The 19,147-nt window shown below is 33.4% G+C and overlaps 5 protein-coding genes and 1 non-coding gene across 9 annotated transcripts in view; 3 read left to right on the forward strand and 3 right to left on the reverse strand.

Moving 5' to 3' along the window:
• The window catches only part of LOC104791511 (ubiquitin-conjugating enzyme E2 variant 1D), a 1,671-nt gene extending 1,068 nt beyond the window's left edge, over window positions 1–603 (reverse strand). The window contains exon 1 of one of the 2 annotated variants that reach the window (XM_010517419.2): window positions 400–603. In XM_010517419.2, the coding sequence (XP_010515721.1) occupies window positions 400–433 (34 nt within the window). In that variant the 5' untranslated portion in view covers window positions 434–603. The remainder of the gene's footprint in view (window positions 1–399) is intronic. The other variant, XM_010517420.2, reaches the window with a different exon arrangement.
• Window positions 2,611–3,163, reverse strand: LOC104791512. Its single transcript, XM_010517421.2, has one exon. The coding sequence runs from the start codon at window positions 3,074–3,076 to the stop codon at window positions 2,771–2,773; it is 306 nt and encodes a 101-aa protein (XP_010515723.1). The 5' UTR covers window positions 3,077–3,163; the 3' UTR covers window positions 2,611–2,770.
• Window positions 5,841–5,920, forward strand: TRNAL-UAG. The gene has a single exon. It is a non-coding gene; the product is annotated as a tRNA-Leu (tRNA).
• Window positions 5,902–7,912, forward strand: LOC104791513 (protein ABHD11-like). 3 transcript variants are annotated; one of them, XM_010517425.2, is made up of 5 exons: window positions 5,902–6,257; window positions 6,339–6,503; window positions 6,787–6,904; window positions 7,266–7,406; window positions 7,504–7,912. In XM_010517425.2, the coding sequence occupies exons 1-5, from the start codon at window positions 6,005–6,007 to the stop codon at window positions 7,757–7,759; spliced, it is 933 nt and encodes a 310-aa protein (XP_010515727.1). In that variant the 5' UTR covers window positions 5,902–6,004; the 3' UTR covers window positions 7,760–7,912. The 3 variants fall into 3 exon arrangements, with proteins under 3 accessions (XP_010515727.1, XP_010515724.1, XP_010515726.1); XM_010517422.2 differs by having other exon boundaries at window positions 5,903–6,257; window positions 6,339–6,577; window positions 6,792–6,904; XM_010517424.2 differs by having other exon boundaries at window positions 5,903–6,257; window positions 6,339–6,551.
• On the forward strand, window positions 8,079–9,748 carry LOC104791514 (40S ribosomal protein S14-3-like). Its single transcript, XM_010517426.2, has 6 exons — window positions 8,079–8,174; window positions 8,412–8,531; window positions 8,635–8,680; window positions 9,072–9,157; window positions 9,250–9,379; window positions 9,505–9,748. The coding sequence occupies exons 1-6, from the start codon at window positions 8,172–8,174 to the stop codon at window positions 9,570–9,572; spliced, it is 453 nt and encodes a 150-aa protein (XP_010515728.1). The 5' UTR covers window positions 8,079–8,171; the 3' UTR covers window positions 9,573–9,748.
• LOC104791515 (ABC transporter B family member 11-like) lies at window positions 9,638–18,291 on the reverse strand. Its single transcript, XM_010517427.2, has 11 exons — window positions 18,193–18,291; window positions 17,665–17,931; window positions 17,527–17,581; window positions 17,207–17,382; window positions 13,525–13,746; window positions 13,186–13,424; window positions 11,508–13,095; window positions 11,145–11,411; window positions 10,789–11,052; window positions 10,411–10,710; window positions 9,638–10,317 (listed from the first exon to the last, which is right to left on the reverse strand). The coding sequence occupies exons 2-11, from the start codon at window positions 17,920–17,922 to the stop codon at window positions 9,964–9,966; spliced, it is 3,723 nt and encodes a 1,240-aa protein (XP_010515729.1). The 5' UTR covers window positions 17,923–17,931; window positions 18,193–18,291; the 3' UTR covers window positions 9,638–9,963.

The following is a 19,147-nucleotide window of genomic DNA, read 5'->3' on the forward strand; positions in this document are numbered from 1 at the left end:
CCCCCCCCCACAAACTTCAAACAAGATGAAGACTTTCTATGTTCTAAGAGGTCTAAGAAGCAATCAAACACAAGAATTGGGAAAATCAGCTAATCATTTTCAGATAATTATTACCATCTACATACATGAAGACTTGTATAAACAGAGCGATCAGACTAAAAACAGAGTAATGAAATTAGCGAGCAAGGCGAAAGATCAAAGAATCAAATTTTTAATTTTATATAATAGATCGACGAAACCCATGAGAACAATCTCAAAAACCCTATCGATCAAAGAAACGAATAAAACCCAATACGAATTCTAAAAACCCTAACTAACCCAATAATACGGATTCACAAAACCCTAGAAAATTATATATCAAACGAGAACAGACCCGAAAGAATCGAAATTTTTGTTTACCAACAACACTAGATCCTCCTGAGCCAAGAGTCATAATCGATCAAGTTGTGGTTTTGATCCGATTGATTTTGAGATCTGATCGAGCAGAGAGAGGGAGAGGGAGAGGGAGAGAGGCGAGATGAACGCTAAAGGGGGAAATCGAGAAAGAATCTGGTGAAAAGACAGAAAGCTAAAACGTGAGGGGCAAATTTAGACAAATTGGGTACTTTCGGGGAGAGGGAAAAAGTTAAATAGTATTACTCAATTTTACCATCCACAAGTTTGTTTTCTATTCTTATAATTCCTACAAGTTATAATAGTTACAGAAACACCCCCTTGTTTACGAATCATTCTTTTTCTTCTATCGCGCTATAATTTTTTTCATTATATATTTAAAAATCATATTCCCTAAATTTAATTACAATTTCGTTCTAACTTATCATTTCCTCCCCCCCCAATGAACCTACCGGTTATTATTGTATTAGAAATATAAAACTGTTATTTGTTAGCGCAAATCCTACTATATTAATTAGGAATTACAAATATCAAATTAATCTTAAAATATGTTAAAAAAATTATATTCAGTTACTATTAGAAAAATTTAATTAAGCTTAATTAATTAATTAGATAAAGATAATTAATAAAAAAAACGCTGATAGATCAAATATAAAAAAATTTAGAAAAAAAAAATATTTTTTCTCTCTCTAATAAGTTATGGACGAAAATTACTAAATATTTTTTTAAAATATAAACCAATTAGAACTTCAAAAACTAAGATTTTATATCCGAATACACAATATATTTATTTTTAATAACTAAATTTCGAAGATTTTGTTAAAAATTCAAATTATTATTCTCCTATCATCTTTCTTTTTTTTTATTTACCAATTGTTTGGAATTTTCATATAATACTTATGGTTAATAATAATCTAGAATTTTTTCTGCATATCTTGTGATTTGAATATCTTAAAACGAAGATATATTACTCAATCTATAAAAATGTGTATTTTAATTTCTACATTGGCGGGTTTGTAAAACTAAATTTATATAGATGATAAATTAATAATTTCTATTTGTTCACAATTATAATATTAAAATTATTGCTTCATACTTCACAAAATAATGATGCAAATACAACAAACAAACAATATAAAACGTCAAAAATAAAATCCTATAATATTCTGAAATATTAGTATTCAAAAAGATTAATATATTTACAGAACAATTAAAAGATAAATATTATCTCAAATAAAATAGGTTTAAAAAAATATATAACAATAATGTTTATTATTCTATTAAAAAAAATTTTAAAAATGTTGACCCGTGATGTGCTTTAAGCACGGGATATCTCCTAGTTACCTATTGTGAACAAAAAGAAAGAAATCAAATATTCTTGTTTTATTAAAAAATAAGGAAATATGCCGTTTAAACTTTGCAAACATATGATATGGAAAGCTCAAAGTCTTTTTTTTTTCTTTCTAAATGTGGATTTTTTTGACATGCATATATATATATATACATATATATGAAACTTATTTAAAACCAACTATATATATATATATATAATCCAGATGACCAAAAAAAAAATCTCTAGATTTGTAACTAAATTATAGTAAATTGAAAATGACATGTCAGATCTTACTAAACTATAAAAATGACACGTCAAATCTCTATTGGACAAAAATTCTATTTCGTCGTATTTTCCTTAATAAATATGAAAATTTAAAATCATATTATTCAACACATTTTTGTAGAATTCAGTACTTAGAAATATATAAATACCATAAAATACACCAAACAAGTTTTAGTAAGTTTGTTTAAACTTTGAAGAACCCTTCTCAGATTTGAAGTTTGTAAAATTTCTTAATATTTTTGTATTTGATGGAAATACATTTTTTTAACCTTAATTCTGAAAACCGGAATTAATGCCGATGAAACCTAAGCATACTACCAATTTGATTCTTAATACTATAGTTCGAGACGTGTCAATTTATTTTCTTTGCGTTAAATATTTTTTAGTACTTTTTAAAATGAACTTTCCGTTCTGTTTGGCGTTTTCGATTACCTCTTAAAATATATATAAACTCAAACACCAAAACTAGCGTTTGAAACAATCAAACCCAACTCGTGATGAATATGACTTATATGAGTGATCATCGTTCATGTCTTTGGCTTTCAAAATCTTAAAACATGAAGATAAATAACTTAACAAAATGAACCATGGACGGCCACGAAACAGAAATGATCTCTCTGTCAATTTTTGCATATAAAAATAGAGATTGACACTTAATAATATGATTTTTATATATAGAGGACTTTACAAAGAACATTAAATTCATCATCCCAAACTCAAAAAGTCCAAATTCGAAATCCATTACTGCATAACAAGTTTCTAATCAAAGGTGATCAAATGGGTGGTGGTTTTGCAGTTGGGGCAACGTTGACGTTCTTGCAAGACCAAAGCATACATCATACATCTGCAACATCCCACCACCACCATGTCCAGCATCTCTTCTTCATCATCAACCCACGACGATGCAACCTCCTCCTTCACTTCCTCCACCGTCGACAGGCACGAGCTTTGCGATGATAACGTGTCGGTAGATGATGATCTTCCTACAAACCTATTAGGAACCACCGGCTCCGCCATTCTCGCCACTGGCTCGACTCTGACTCTTTTACCGTTCGTGTTTCTCATTTTGAAACTTCGGACTCGTCGAGAGGGGTTTTTTTTTTGTTTTTTTTTCTCTTTGTGTTGTTCTAGGTGATGGGGTTTGATGATACTATGGCTTATGTGTGTGTGTATATATATATAAGGAAGAAGAGGAGCTAAATATGATTAAGAATTAATAAATGTTGAATAAAGTGATTATGTTATGAGAGAGAAAATAGTACTTTGTTTATTTAGTAATAGCTTTATTAAATGGAGGTGGGAAAAAATAGTAAAGAAAGTAGAGACAAATATATGAAACAAAAGCGATTCAGTAAACAATGCATTAGTGCATCTAAAATTCTAAACCCATCCATCAAACTATTTATTGCTTAAATGTATAGGGGAAGGGTTAGATCTTACAATTTTAAAAAAGGAAAATAAATGATTATTATTAGTAATCAAAATTTTTAGTAATATATCCTTCATTTCACAATAGTTGTAATCTTATAGCTTCACTTTTTTTTCTTTCAAAATAATTTTCGTTTTGTATTTTTAGTGCATATTTGAAAACAAAATTTAGTTTTATTTATATTAATGTAGTTTATAAATTAGAATTTTATATTTTCTGATAACTTTATTAGTTAATGTTACACACTGTATTATATTTAACTATTCAAATATATTGGTTGCCACAAAAATACTATTATTGGACTGTTTTCTTGAATAAACTGTACATACTTTATATAAAATAATTCTCAAGTAACTTTAAATTTTAAATGACATATATACAAATTTTTTCTCACAATTTTTTTTCCTTTTTTCTCTGTTTATTTGCAATGTTGTTTATAATTTTTACACATAAAAAACCTATCAAAATTATATTGTATCACTTACAATTTATAAATGTAAAACTAAATAGTAATATAAATATAAAATCATGAGGAAAGAGTAAAGTTTTTTTATAAGACAAAATTGTATTAATGTCATTTATAGTCATTTATGAAAATAGGTTATAGAATGTATTGTTCATGCAGAAAAAGGTAGAATACTTTCTATTGTGAAAATAATTTAAATAGTTAAAATATAAAAAAGGGTTACAATAACACTAACTAATAATGATTCAAACCCATAAAAATATATCTACAAGACTACAAACTACTTTTCAGAAAAAAAATAAAATAAATTAATTAGTACGTTTATATCGTGAAGCAATTGTTAAAACGACGATTTCAAGCTCCAGCTAAATAAATCTTTTATGATTGATAACCAAATGGACGTTGCAAAAGTACCCTTGAAACTCAATTACCTTTCCAAATTCTGAATATAAATCAATGTTTTTGATGGTAATATTTTTTGACAATACTGAAAAATGAAAGATATTATTAATATTGTATGTGACTAGTTATGGTAAACCATTACGATGTTTCTAATTTCGATATTCACTAATCATTCTAAATAATTAACGAAAATTGGAAATAAATTATGTTTATTTTGTCCTTTTGTTTTTAGTTTGTCCATATATAATCGATAGGAATAGAAAATGAAAGAGTAACAAAGTAAAATGAAATTAACAGGAACTAGAGGCCAACAACTAAAATACAGATATAGTAGCTGTTTATAACTTAGGAATCTCTCATGTATTAAATGCTTCACAATTAAGAGGACAATCAAATTTAAAATGATTTGTAGACTAGTAAAAAATTTAACGACAGTTATGCAACAGGGTTTTAAAACTTTAATGGCGATTACAACAGGTAAGCCCAAAATGGGATGATTTGTAAAAGAGGCCTCTTTATTTTTATTTTTAAAAATTTGCTTCAGAAGATTATCAAATCTTTAGAAGCTATGATATGTTATTTTAGCAAAAAAAAAAAGAAGTTTATTCCTTATAAATAATTAGATAATGTCAAATACTACCATTGACCTTCCATAAAATCTTATACCTCAGCATCAGTTATTTGCCATGTGAAGCAATTTAATGGAAGTTAATGGTAGCTTTTAATTGATTCTACAATTTGTATTCTTGTGTTATCTTAATCCCCCATTCATTACAAATCTGAAGAGTGAAGGGGATAACTTCTCTCTTTCTCTAATTATGTTTCAAGTTACTAAGAAGATCGATTGAGCAAAAAATAACCAAGTTGTATATGTTTTTTTTTTTTTTTTTGGCAAAGACCAAGTTGTATATGTAAATTATTAAGTTTCTTGCTTAATGATCCCATGCATAGTTGTATGTGATCAATATAAAAACAGAAACCTTTGTTCCAAAGTCCAAAGTATGTTCATTTCAAGATTGGTCGGTTGTGGTCAGAACCGTTTCTGTATATGAGCTTCAGAGCTTGAAACAGTAATGTGAAGGTTGAAAGTTGAAACTAAAAACATCAAAACATACATAGTTTTCTTTCATTGATGATTCTGGAAGAGGATCGATGTCTATCTAAATTGTCTTGTTCTGGTTATTAGAGGATTCCTTGTTCCACTGTCCAAACACTACCCCCTTTGGACTTTTTATTCCTCATTATACGGAAAATTAAATTTTTGGTTATGTGACATACCGGATTATCCGTTTTATGGTCCATATGTACTCGGGTATTTTTCATGGTTCAATTGGTCAAATATTTGATAAATGAATAATATTTACGTGGGATCATCAATAGCTAAAAACTTGTGCGAACGTTAAATAATTTACATACACCGATGATAAAAATAAAAACGATAATACATTAGCACCATTTTCAGTTTTACTACATTTTCAAGCCTGATTCTGAATGTAATTATTATAAATATGTAATAATAGACATAACAATCCGACAGTTTGGCCGAGTGGTCTAAGGCGCCAGATTTAGGCTCTGGTCCGAAAGGGCGTGGGTTCAAATCCCACAGCTGTCAATTTTTTTGTTTCCTTTTTTTTCCTCTTCTTCGCTTTAATTTACTTCGCCGGAGAATTTCGAAGCTCAGCTGAAGAATCAATCAATGGCGAGAACTCTAACGAACCGATTTGAATCTCGCTTTTTGATTCGTTTCCTCGAGTCTCCGAGTCTGTTCGCTTCCTGCTTCACGAGTTCGAGATCTCTTCAAACCCTAGCCTACGAAGAAGTCCGATCCTCCGGCGACCGGAAGAATGAATCTACAGCTCTCATCCTTCACGGCCTCCTCGGCTCCGGAAGAAACTGGAGATCGTTTTCTCGCTCCCTCGCATCGTCTCTCTCCGTCTCCTCTGCTTCTGGTATGCTTCTCTCTGTGATCTGTATCGTCAGCTTTTAATTTGATATATCGATTAATTACTTTTGTTTTGTGTGTTGCATAGATTGGAAGATGGTACTGGTTGATCTGAGGAACCATGGGAGATCTGCGGAGGTGGAAGGGCTTAATCCGCCACATAGTCTTGTGAATTCAGCTAGAGATTTAGCTGATTTGGTGAAATCAAGTGGTTGGAAATGGCCTGATGTGGTGATTGGTCATTCTTTGGGAGGTAAAGTGGCTTTGCAGTTCATGGAGAGTTGTGTTCGTGGTGATTATGGTGATTCAGCTTCTCCTCCTAAACAGTTATTGGACTTAAGTGACTACACTTGTTCGATCAAAAGGACCACTTCTGATAGTATATGTTGGTTTATTCATTGTTTGGTTGTCAATTCTTATAATCTATGCAAGTATGATGAGCTCTTGTAGGATGACTAGTCTGTGTCTTTCTGTGGGAATGATGAGTGATGACCATAGCAAAGTTTGTGTTTTTTTGTTCTCTCTCTTTGATGCAGAACAGTTATGGGTGCTAGACTCTGTCCCTGGTGAAGTCAACGCAGAAAAAAGTGATGGTGAAGTAGAGAAAGTTCTGAAGACACTGCAGAGTTTACCTTCACCAATCCCTTCCCGCAAGTAAAATCTCATTCTTTTTGTGGGACTTGGTGTTTGTTTAAAGCTTAGTAGTTCCATTTACGGTTAATGTTCATAAGCATTCACATGCTAGTAGATACGTACTGCTCACTTATGATATTAAATTTCGGGTATGGGGTGTATAACATTAGTCTGATTTGGCTGTTGTTGCGCATGCCAAGGGCATTTTATTTTGATATTGGCATGTATCAGTAAAGTAAACACGCATATGCATGTGGAATAAAGACTATGCTTATATGGTTCCTTCTAGCTGATTATGTTACACATGTCAGTGAGGCTCCTTTTAGCTTGTTTGTATATAAATCCAATCTCGTGCCCCTCTAACATTGCTATGTGATTCTAGGTGGCTGGTGGATCATATGATCGAACTTGGCTTTACAAGATCGTTATCCGAATGGATTGGCAGCAATCTCAAGAGATCCGAAGACTCAGAGACATGGGCCTTTAACCTTGATGGAGCTGTCCAAATGTTCAACTCTTACAGGTTTCTTTCCCCTCATAAGAACCAACGACTGTAATTATATAATGACTTTTCCAAGATTTTACTTTATTCATATCACTCCTCACTTGGCTCATTGCAGGGAGACTTCATACTGGTCTTTGCTAGAGAACCCGCCAAAAGAGACAGAGATATCTTTTGTGATAGCAGAAAAGAGTGACCGATGGGACCACGATACAACCAAGCGGCTTGAAACAATTGCTAACCAGAGACAGAATGTCTCAGAAGGAAAGGTTGCAACTCATCTTCTTCGTAACTCCGGCCATTGGGTACACGCAGACAACCCAAAGGGATTACTGGAGATAGTGAGTTCCAACTTCTTTTTCACACACAAGTAGACGTTACAAGAATCGCATCAGTCTTTTGATTAGTTTATCTATCTCTTGCTCTGTATTCATATTTTCATATGCAGAAATAGCAAAAATCAATTGCGACTAATTAATTACTTTGTTTCCCGTTTGCGTTCATGATTTTGCGTTTGCATTTCCTTCCAACACTGTAAAAACACGTTTAGAAGGATCTAATAATGTTACGAGGCATGTTAAAAAAGCCGGGAAAACGATCTTCATGGGCCATAACTTATTGGGCCTTATTAGGCCGTAACATAATACTACTTAACCCTAACAAAAATTTCAACTATTAAAGCAGCTATTCTGGTTCGTCTCTGTTGCTAGCTTAAGGCGGAACAAAAAAAAAAAAAAAACCCTAGTTGCTGCTTCTTCCTCTTCATCCTACATCCCGTTCGAAACCATGGTAAGCTTCGTCTTAATTTAGCTTGTGTTTCATGGATTTTAGTGATTAGAAGATATAATCTGGAGCTCCATTTATGGTACTGTATGGTAGTTTAGAGTGAGAAAATGTTCCTTTTCTTCGAATTCCGATCTGAAACCATTTGAATTTTTTTGAAAGATTTGGATATTAGATCTAGCAATGAATTTATCGATTTGAGGGTTTAATGATAATTTGTTCTGTGTGTGTGGAATATTGTAGTCGAAGAGAAAGACAAAAGAGCCAAAGGTGGAGAATGTGACACTAGGACCAACTGTTCGTGAAGGAGAATATGTCTTCGGAGTTGCTCACATCTTTGCTTCATTCAACGACACTTTCATTGTTAGTGGCTTTGCTTCTTCTGTGTCCTTGTTTTTTTAATTCTCTGAGCAAAACCAAAATCTCCATATATATGTTACTGAAATTTGTATATCTGAAATTGCAGCACGTGACTGATTTGTCTGGACGGGAAACACTTGTTCGCATCACTGGTAAGTATATATTGCAACTCTCTCTCTGAATCCTTTAATAGATGTAAGAACCTCCTGAGATGATCCTTTTGTTAACTAAGACGCTGTTGTGTATATTGTTATGAACCTTTGTAGTCTCTATTGAGTGTGAAATGAAGTTTCTTTAGTCTCTGCTCTTTTGAGGAATCCATTCTATCATCACAGAAATTGCTATGGCTGCTAATATAACCAAGTTAGATACCGTAGTTTCTGGTATTATGGTCATCTCTATTGGGTGTGAGCTGAAGTGTCTTTAGTCTTCTTGTTTGAGGATTCTATCTTTTTGAGGAAATCGTTTTTCATCTGAGAAATTGCATTGTTCTTGATTACACAATTGGCTGCTAAATTGATGTTTTGATTTCAACTTCTTTAGGTGGAATGAAGGTGAAAGCCGACAGAGATGAGTCCTCACCTTATGCAGCTATGCTTGCTGCACAAGATGTCGCTCAGCGATGCAAGGTACAAGCCAAGAAAATACATTGAATACCAAGCTAATAGTGAGCCTTTTTGTAAATGTGTAATCGGTTTGTGATTGTATTTTCGCAACTTAGGAACTCGGAATCACTGCCATACATGTGAAGCTCCGTGCCACTGGTGGTAACAAGACCAAGACCCCCGGTCCTGGTGCCCAGTCTGCTCTAAGAGCCCTTGCCCGTTCTGGCATGAAAATTGGTCGCATTGGTAAAATTATCAAATCTTCATCTACAAATTGTTTTGTTAAAAGAGCATTGCTGGGATCAAAATTATTTAATGAGTGTATCTTTCATTAAATAAAACCACTCACATTGTTCTTGTTTTTTCCTCAGAGGATGTGACTCCAATCCCAACTGACAGTACTCGAAGGAAGAGTGGAAGAAGAGGAAGGAGGCTGTGAGTTTCTTGGCGTTGCTGGGATCCCTTTATTGGCTCTACTCTATATTTAGCTCTCTTAATGTTTTATTTTGTCTTTTCTTAGAATGAAAAGAGTTTTGGATTTACCATGCTTTTGTTATTTTCTCAACTCTGAACACCTTTGAATCTTATCTTATATGACCTTAAGATATTCAGTTATTCACAATCTAGCATCTTTCAAAACTCTTAGATTTGGAACTGGTTCTTGCCAATCGCTGAGATCTCAATTTAGAAAAAGGGAAACTAACGAATAGTTTATACTTTATAATATGCTAGTGACAACTTCATATACTTGCACACAAACAACAACAACAAAAGTACCAAAGCACATATAAACTAGTTTTGACAGAAGCCAAAACTCTGAAGTTTTTAGCTCAGATAGCAGCGTTCATGTGAAGCTGCACTAGCGAAACATAAACTCCACCGTCGATGTTGATCAACGTCTCGTGAGTACCTTTCTCAGCGATCACACCGTTCTTAACGACAGCGATGACGTCAGCGTTTTTAATTGTCGATAACCGGTGAGCCACCACGACCGTGGTTCGGTTGACCATCACTCGCTCTAGCGCATCCTGAACCACTCGCTCCGATTCCGCATCAAGAGCGCTCGTTGCTTCGTCCAAAAGCAATATTTTCGGCTCTTTCACGATGGCACGTGCTATAGCCACGCGCTGCTTTTGTCCTCCTGATAACTGAATCCCCCTCTCTCCCACAACTGTGTCGTAACCCTAATAATTGTATTGCTTGTGATGTAAGTAAGTTTCGAACAAAAAAAAAACAGAGCTCTTGTAAACATATTCTGTTTTTTTTTTCTACCCTACCTGTTGTATGCTAGAGATGAATTTGTGTGCATTGGCGAGTTCTGCAGCGGCTATGATCTCAGACTCGGTTGCAGCGTCTTCGCTTCCTTTGCCATAAGCAATGTTGGCTCTAATCGTGTCGTTGAACAAGACAGGTTCTTGTCCCACAAGTCCCATTTGTTGTCTCAACCATTTCAGTTGCAGCTTCTTGAGCTCAACTCCGTCTAGGGTTATATGACCCGAATCCGGATCGTAAAATCTTTGCAGCAGTGAGATCACCGTGGATTTCCCCGACCCGCTTTCTCCTACCAAAGCAACCCTCTGAAAGATAAACGAAGAAGTTGATCAGAAACTTATAAATTCCTAATTAAGAGATAGTTAGGGTTTTTTCTTTTTTACCTTTCCTGCACGAATGGTTAAGCAAAGATCGCGGAAGATTTGAATGTCTGGTCTTGCCGGATAAGTGAAGCTTAAGTGAAGAAGCTCGATATCTCCCTTAACATTCTCCAACACTGTCCCTGACTCATCGCTCGAGTCTATCTTTGATTTCCTATCGATGATTGCAAAGATCGACGCAGCTGCAGCCTTGGCTTTGCTAGAATCTGGAGCGAAAGAGCTCGACTGAGAGATACCAACCGCCGCCATAGATAACCCAAAGAACACCTAGAACAAGATCCATTAGTCCATTCTTCTTCATTACTAGCTAGATCACACACATATTTAAGCAATGATTAGGAATATATATACGTTGTTACCTGGAAAACATCATTGAAACTAGTCTTGCTGTCTTCAACCAATCTAGCCCCCGCGTAGAAACTTGTTGCGTAGACACAAAACAGAATGAAGAAGGAAAACCCAGTCCCTAATCCGCTGAGGAAACCTTGTTTTATTCCGTCTTTAATCGGACCTTCGCATTGCTTCTTATACATCTGCATCACTTTCTCCTCCGCGCAGAATGACGCAACTGTTCTTATACTCCCCACCGCATCATTCGCTACCTGACTGGCCTTCTCGTACTTCGACTGCAAAGTTTATTCAAAACCAGAGTAAGTTTTCTTGATCCACAAGAAAACAAAACCTAGGACTTTTACAAAACCGAAATAAACAAAAAAAAAGACCTTTGCGTCGGCGCTGAATCCTTTCATGAACTTGACTTGAACGAAACCATTGATACCAATAAGAGGAAGCAACACTAAGATTATAAGTGCCAATTCCCAACAGGCAGTGAATGCAATAATTAATCCAGCCGCAGCAGATGCAGCGTTTTGAACCGCTAGAGACAATGCATCTCCAACTAGAGCCCTAATCAAAGCAGCATCAGCAGATAGCCTTGCCCCCAATGTACCACTCGAGTTATGTGGCTCATCGAACCAGCCAACTTCCATGTGAACAGCTCTCTCAAAACACATTGATCGAATTCTTCGAATCAGTTTTCCTCCAGCTACTGCAAACAGATACATTTGAGTCGGTGGGACGATCAACGAAGTTACTCCAAGAGCTACAAATATTATCGCCCAGAATCTTGAATCTTTCTTTAACTCTTCAGCTGGTTTGAAGAATGCTTCGATGACTCTTGAAAGCAGAATCCCGAAAAGCGGGTAAACCGTGCCATTAATGGCCGCTACTAAGGTTCCTAGAAGTAGAACCGGGATCTCAGGTTTGTTTAGAGCTGCGATTTTGGTGAGTGATACTTTTGGTAGTGGTTCTTTACCCACTGTTTCAGTTTCCTCTTGGCTTACTTGTTGGCTACTGCTACCAAGGTTATTTCCAACCGACAAGGTTTCACCCAGGCTAATAACCGAACATATGTTTGATGGTTTGGCATCTTGACCGTTGTTTATCTCTTGCAACTGGATGAGCTGCGAATAAGATCCCTCAGAATCTTTTAACAAGTCAGAATGCGAACCTTTTTCCACTATTTTTCCGCGGTGGATTACGGCAATCATATCGGCATTTCTAACTGTGGTTAACCTATGTGCGACAATTACAGTAGTCCTGTTAACCATCACTCTATCTAAAGCCTCTTGAACGACTCTTTCGGATTCTACATCGAGCGCGCTTGTTGCTTCATCAAGAAGCAAAATCCGTGGATTTTTAAGAATAGCTCTCGCAATCGCTATCCTCTGTTTCTGTCCTCCGGAGAGCTGCGTCCCGTGCTCTCCTACCATTGTATTCAACCCCTGAGGTAACTTATCTATAAACGTTGCCGCATTTGCTAGCTCCGTTGCTGCTTTAATCTCTTGAAGCGTCGCGTTTTCTTTCCCGTATGCGATATTCTCCATGATGCTCGACGAAAACAGAACCGGTTCTTGGCTAACCAATCCTATTTTGCTTCTGATCCATTTCAACTGAAACTCCTTAAGATTAACTCCATCGATGAGTACTTGGCCGGCTTTCGGATCGTAAAACCTCTCAATCAAACTAATCACCGTGGATTTGCCACTTCCACTTTCTCCTACTAATGCTGCTGTTGCACCGCTAGGGATAAACAGAGAGAATCCAACGAATATATCCTCGTCAGGCCTCGCAGGGTAACTAAAATGCACATCCTTAAGTTCAATGTCTCCTCTTATATCTTCAAGAACCTTTCCATTTACGTCGTAAGCATCTATCAAAGGCTTTCTTTTGATCGTCTCAAACATCTTATATGCTGCAGCTTGACCCGCGGTAAATGCGGTTACACATGGAGATGTTTGCCCAAGCGACCTAAACAAGACAAAAACAGAACATGATTGTTAGGAAGTGCAAAAGACATGATCTAATATATATATAGATGTGATTGTCGAGACAGCTTACCTCGAACCCACAACCACAATGAGGATGACGTTAATCACAGCGCCACCAGTATACCCCTTTTCCAGTATCATCTTCCCACCAAACCATATAGCCAAAGCATAGCTGCTGAAAAACACAAAGGACATTACTCCATATCCTAAACCAGTTGAGAAATCTTGTTGAATGCTTGACTTATACGCCGATGTTATCAACTTCTTGTAGCTGTTAATAGCTTGCTTCTCTCCCGTAAAAGAAGCAACCTTTTAAACCAACACAAAAAAAAACAAAAGAAAAAGGTTAAGCTAACAAAATCTTAGTTAAAGTTAGTTTTGTATCTTAGAAAAATTGAGGTTTATATACCGTTCGGATAGACCCGATTGTTTGTTCAACAACAGCTGCTGCTTTTGCATAAGCGGCTTGTCCCCGAGAAGAAGTTCGAGTGACTATAAGTGCTATGGCTGCACCAGCCATTACATTAAGAGGAACTGAAGTTGACATAATCAATGTTAGTAACCATCCTTTAATGAAAGCTAAAACAAATCCGCCCACGGAAGTAGATAACAGCTGAATAAACCTCCCAACCTGCAAGAAATATACAATGTTACTAACACACTTTTAAAGTGAAATCCAGTTATTATCATATTATATAAACCTAGTTACTAACTCACCAGATCGTGACACGTGTTAGTTTTAACGATTAAAGATCAAAGTTATAAATTCACCGGATTGTGACACGTGTCAATTTTAACGATTAAATATCAAAGTTATTAACTCATCAGATCATGACACATGTCAATTTTAACGATCATAAATCACAGTTTTAAAGCTTTGTAAAAGAAAGAGTAAGATAATTGTAATCTTATTACATTTTAAAAAAAAACAACTAAGATAAATATATTATATGTCATCCATATCAAAGTTTCACTCTTACAAAAGATTCTCAACCACTACATGGTAAAATAAATATACTATGTGCGTCATCCATATTTGGTCGTATAATTATACTATACTAGGGAGGAACCCGCGCTACGCCGCAGACATTTACAGAAATTTTTTTTAGTAAAAATATAACTTCTAAATTATTAAATCACATTGTTTGAAATCATTTATGTCAAACAAGATTATGCTTAGCTTTTTTGAATAACACCATGCATAAGGTTAATGCTTTCTCTCAAATTTCTTGTAAAGTAAAATGTATTAAATCATGGAATATAAATTGAAATTACAAGCAAAAATTTTAAAAATTCTCTTTAACTTTAACTACATTATTTTGTATGTGAACTAAACCAAAATTTAACCAAAAAATGAATCAAACCTAATTCTTAGGCTGTGAATGGAGACATCATAAAAGTGGTTTTGGAATGTGATTTTGTGAAAACCGCTTAAAGTCACCATTCATGCAAAAAACAAAAAAAAATTGCGTTTTTCCAAAAAAAAAAAAAGTGATTCGCGGTTTTACTCAACAGTTTTTGCCTTGGACCGCCTTTTTAATCAACCATCCCTTATACCCAGCGGATTTGAAACTGTAACACTAATACAATGTTTTTTTAATAATTTTTAATACACATATGCTTCTTCTTTTTTGGTCAAACAATACACATATGCTTTCTCTATTCTTTTTTTTTGTGGCAAAACAAATATACAAAAAACATTATTCTTCTCTTCTTTCTTTATTAAATTATAAATTAAAAAATAAATAACCAAAATGTGAATAACTTATGAATAAAATTTTTAGTTGGGCATAAAAAATATTTACATAAGAAGCTATATTTTAATTTTAATAAATCTGGATATTTATGGTTCTAAATATTTTTTTTAATTAACACAAAAGATATAGAGGTTTATAGTTATATTAATTATTTATATTTTTACTAATCTACTCATACAAATATTATAGTAACAATATATATATATATATATAACTTTGTTATGAACCGGAACCATTCTTTTCACTAATCAAGAATTGCTTTGTACCGCTAATTCTTTAAAAACCGCATTTGTCCCGCAAATATATTTCTCTCATACTATGTGCGTCATCCATATTTGGTCATATAATTATACTATATAGCCTAACACATTAAATTTTATGTCATTGTTTGCACAAAAAAATAAATAAATAAATTTTATGTCTTTATGGTTAGCCAATTTATGACACTTAGTACTGCAACAAGATTTGTGAAGGCACATGCGAAGAAAACGAAGAAAATGAAAATCATGAAAAACCGATTGGCAGTCTTGGGAAAAATGCTTGAATTGAAGTTTGAACTAATTTTTTATTATATTAAAAATATTTAAAATAGGGTTTTCAAATTAGCCTTTAACAAGATCATGACATGTGTCAAGTACACTGATGAGATGTTGACATGTGTCAAAAAAATATTATTTTTTAAAACAGATAATTAAGCAAATAACATCAAATCTAAATAAAATTTACATGTTTATATCTAAAAAAAATTCTAAATCAAAAAAGTAAATTAACAAAACTAATCTATTTTCCATTGTACGTTACTTATATTATACGTGTTTTCTCGATAAGATTTTGATATGTATAAATAAAAAAGTAATTCACTAATCATGTATATTATTAGCTTATTAATAAATAAATAGTGAATAACAAATTTAAAAAGAATAATAGAAGTTATCTCAAAATAATTATTATTTTTGAAACATAATAGGACATCTAATTAAGAAAATAACATTATATCTATATAACATTACATGTTTGTATCGAAAGCTTTGATCTTTGATTTTTCTTTTCTTATATAATTTTCACGATCTATTGCGTGGGTTTTTGATTCGTGCAAGTTTTTCAATGGAAGTTATCAGATGCAATAAATGAAATCGAAGTATATAAGCCTGCTAATTTAATCGAGGATGCAGACACTGATGGAGGTTCAAAAATTGATTCTATAGTTAGTAGCATTATAAGTTTGGAAGATAAGTCGGTGGTTGATGTTTTTGGTCAAAATTTTGGAGTTGTCTTTTATGAATAATGTTGATTACGGTATTGAAAAAAGAACTGCTTGATCGAATAATTGAGAAGCGGTTTCAAATTTGGGAAGTTGGAACAATATACCATTTTAAAATTGGTTTCAAACCGGATTTATGTGGTTTTCTATTGAATTAGGTTCGGGTAAAAATAAGTTGAGAATTTGTGATTAGAGAATATTTGAGACGAGGTCATAGCTTTAAGTTGTTTAAGTACAATTAGATATTTCTGAATAGTAAATAGGTCGTTGATCCTTAACGTGATTATGACATATGTCATATTTTGGATTGTATATAAAGTTTCTATTTTGTATATCTAATTATCTAAGACTTATATATATCATCCTGATTATAATTTTCAAATTTTTATTTTATTATATCATATTAACATTTTTCAATTCCTCAACTTTTATTGGGTTAGTCATAAAATCATTGTAATCGGGTAGATAATATCTTTGGAGTAAAAAAAATTCATGGTTAAAAAAATTACGTCACAAAACAAGTTTAGTAATATAAGAACTATAATTACGCCAAACTCAAAGTAAAGCAACATAAAATTTGTTTAATTTGTTTAGAAGACATTTTATAGGTGGCGATAAAGAGCATACTTTAACAATAAAATAATTTTGGGTGTAAAACATATTTTTAATGCTAAAACATAGAGTAAATTTATATGTAGTTACTTATTAAATGTTGCTTTGATGAATTTGTTGAAGTAAAATATTTTGCAAATAAGTTGTGAAACGTTTTTGAAATTTGACAATAATAATAGTTGTAATGATGAGTACTTGGCAAAAGTTTTAGTGGGATATAATTTAGTTTTAGATTATTATAATAATTATTATAATATATTAAAAATATATAAATATAAATAAATGTATGAAAGTAAATACAAATATTCTCTAACTTAAATTATTTATATATTTACTTTAGCAAATAAAATTTCTTTATATATTTTCAAAAAATTGTTTAAGGTTTAAGATTTATTTTCTAGTTATTATATAAGTCTGAAACCACAATATCCAAGTTTCTTTAGTAGTTGTATATATATTACCTTCTCACCCATAGCATCTTGTATAAGCACAGTATCTCCCGACATTCTACCAACCACCTCTCCTGTGTTTGTGTCGACATCGAAAAATCCAATGTCTTGTCTCAAGATTGTTTTCAGATACGTACTTCTTATCCTCGCAGCTTGTCTCTCTCCCGTGATCATCCAACAAGCCACCTCTACGAAAACATACAAAACATCACCTCCCTATAATTCACTAATCATTACGTAAAATAATGCAATATGGAGATGCTAAAAACACAAAACTTTTCTTCTTAATTCTTTATAATCTTATGAATAATTGCAAGAGGGTTATGGCTTACGAAGAAACGCAGCTCCTAGTGTTCCAAGTGCAAGGTAGACGAATTTAAGACAAACCTATAAAAAGAAACATAATCATAAAATGTGAAGTAAGAATTCTAAAAAATTGAATTTAAAACATTACAATTAATTAGGTATACCTTTGCGACAACATCGACAATGTCTTTGTTATTCTGATTCTGTCCAAAGGAATCAATGAGATCACCAAACAACAATGTAACGAGAGGTATTGAAACACCATTCCCAATAGCTCCGAGTGAGCCACAGATCATCAAGAAGACATCAAACGAATCTGCAAACGCAAATAGCTTGTAGAAAGGAACTGTCTTGGTCTTTTCATCGTTTTCTCCTTCTTTAGGGCTTTTCGAAGTTGAAGGTTCACGTGAAACAGAGTCCATTTTCCGGCGCTGACACAAATCCAGATAGTTTTTTAGATATCTGATGATACCCAGATCGAGATCAACGGGTATATAATTAAAAAGGAACTACAAAGTAACCACCTTTTTCTTCTTCTTTAACTTTTTTTTTTCTTATCTAAAACCCTAAAAAAAGACGAATTTTTTTTTAAAAGACGAAGCAGAGGGAAAAAGAAAACGCACTCTCCATGCTTTTGGCTCAACTCGCAAAATCAGAGATCAAAAAGAGAAAGAAGTTGAAAGAGAACGGACCTGAAAGATGTGGTGAGAAACTACACAGAATATATTTTGTTTGTGTTTTGGGTTTTGCGAAAATTGCTTGAGAAGCAAGGAGAGTGGCTGTGAATGGAGTGGGTTTTTTTGATAGGGAGAGTACGTTTAGTGTTGGATATAATAACGACGTTTCGCATGCACATGGTCCAATAATGTACATCTGTCTCCATTCAACACGTTTGTGTTTAAAAACAGTTCATATTCAAAAAAAAAATATATTAAAAATAACTTGTGAAATATCTATATTGTTCGAGGCCAGGACGGTCAGCACAGACAAATCCATCAGCAATTTAGTCTGCTCTATTTTTTTGGACGGACAACAAACTTTCGTAAACCAATTCTATTTGTAATGTAAACACAGTCGGGAGTTGATCTAGAGCGATTTTCTTTGAACCTCACCACTAAAAACTATATTTCATGATAAATAAAAAACGGTTAATCCGTAGATTTTATCCGCTTTATTAAACACTATATGTTTTGTGATAAAAAAGAAACATATTTGGAAGCTGAAGCCAAAGATATGGATGATCCGAAGGAGTAGATTTTGTGACAAGCTACTCCATGGCATGTGAATTATTATTCCAATGATCATTATCTAACAATCACATGTCTTGTTTCCTCTGAATATGGCAAAATTTTAGGCCATGAATGTTTGAGAGAATTTAGGTAGTTTTTAGATTATAGATTTTTGTTTTTAGATTTTGGTTACTCATTGAAGTAGGATTTTGGATTTTGTTAAGAAATTAGTAAAATCTTAAAAAATCTGGATTTCCTATTTTTTTAGGAAAACCATTTTTCATAAAATCTTGAATGGTTAAAAGATGAATTTTTGAAAAATCTAAAACCAAAAACCACGTCCAGTGAAGGCCTTAATGTTGACAGAGAGTGGAATTCGGCGTTTAGTAAAAAAATATACACTGCAAAAGTTATTAAA

This window comes from Camelina sativa, chromosome 6, assembly GCF_000633955.1.
Source record: "Camelina sativa cultivar DH55 chromosome 6, Cs, whole genome shotgun sequence".
Taxonomy (NCBI): domain Eukaryota; kingdom Viridiplantae; phylum Streptophyta; class Magnoliopsida; order Brassicales; family Brassicaceae; genus Camelina; species Camelina sativa.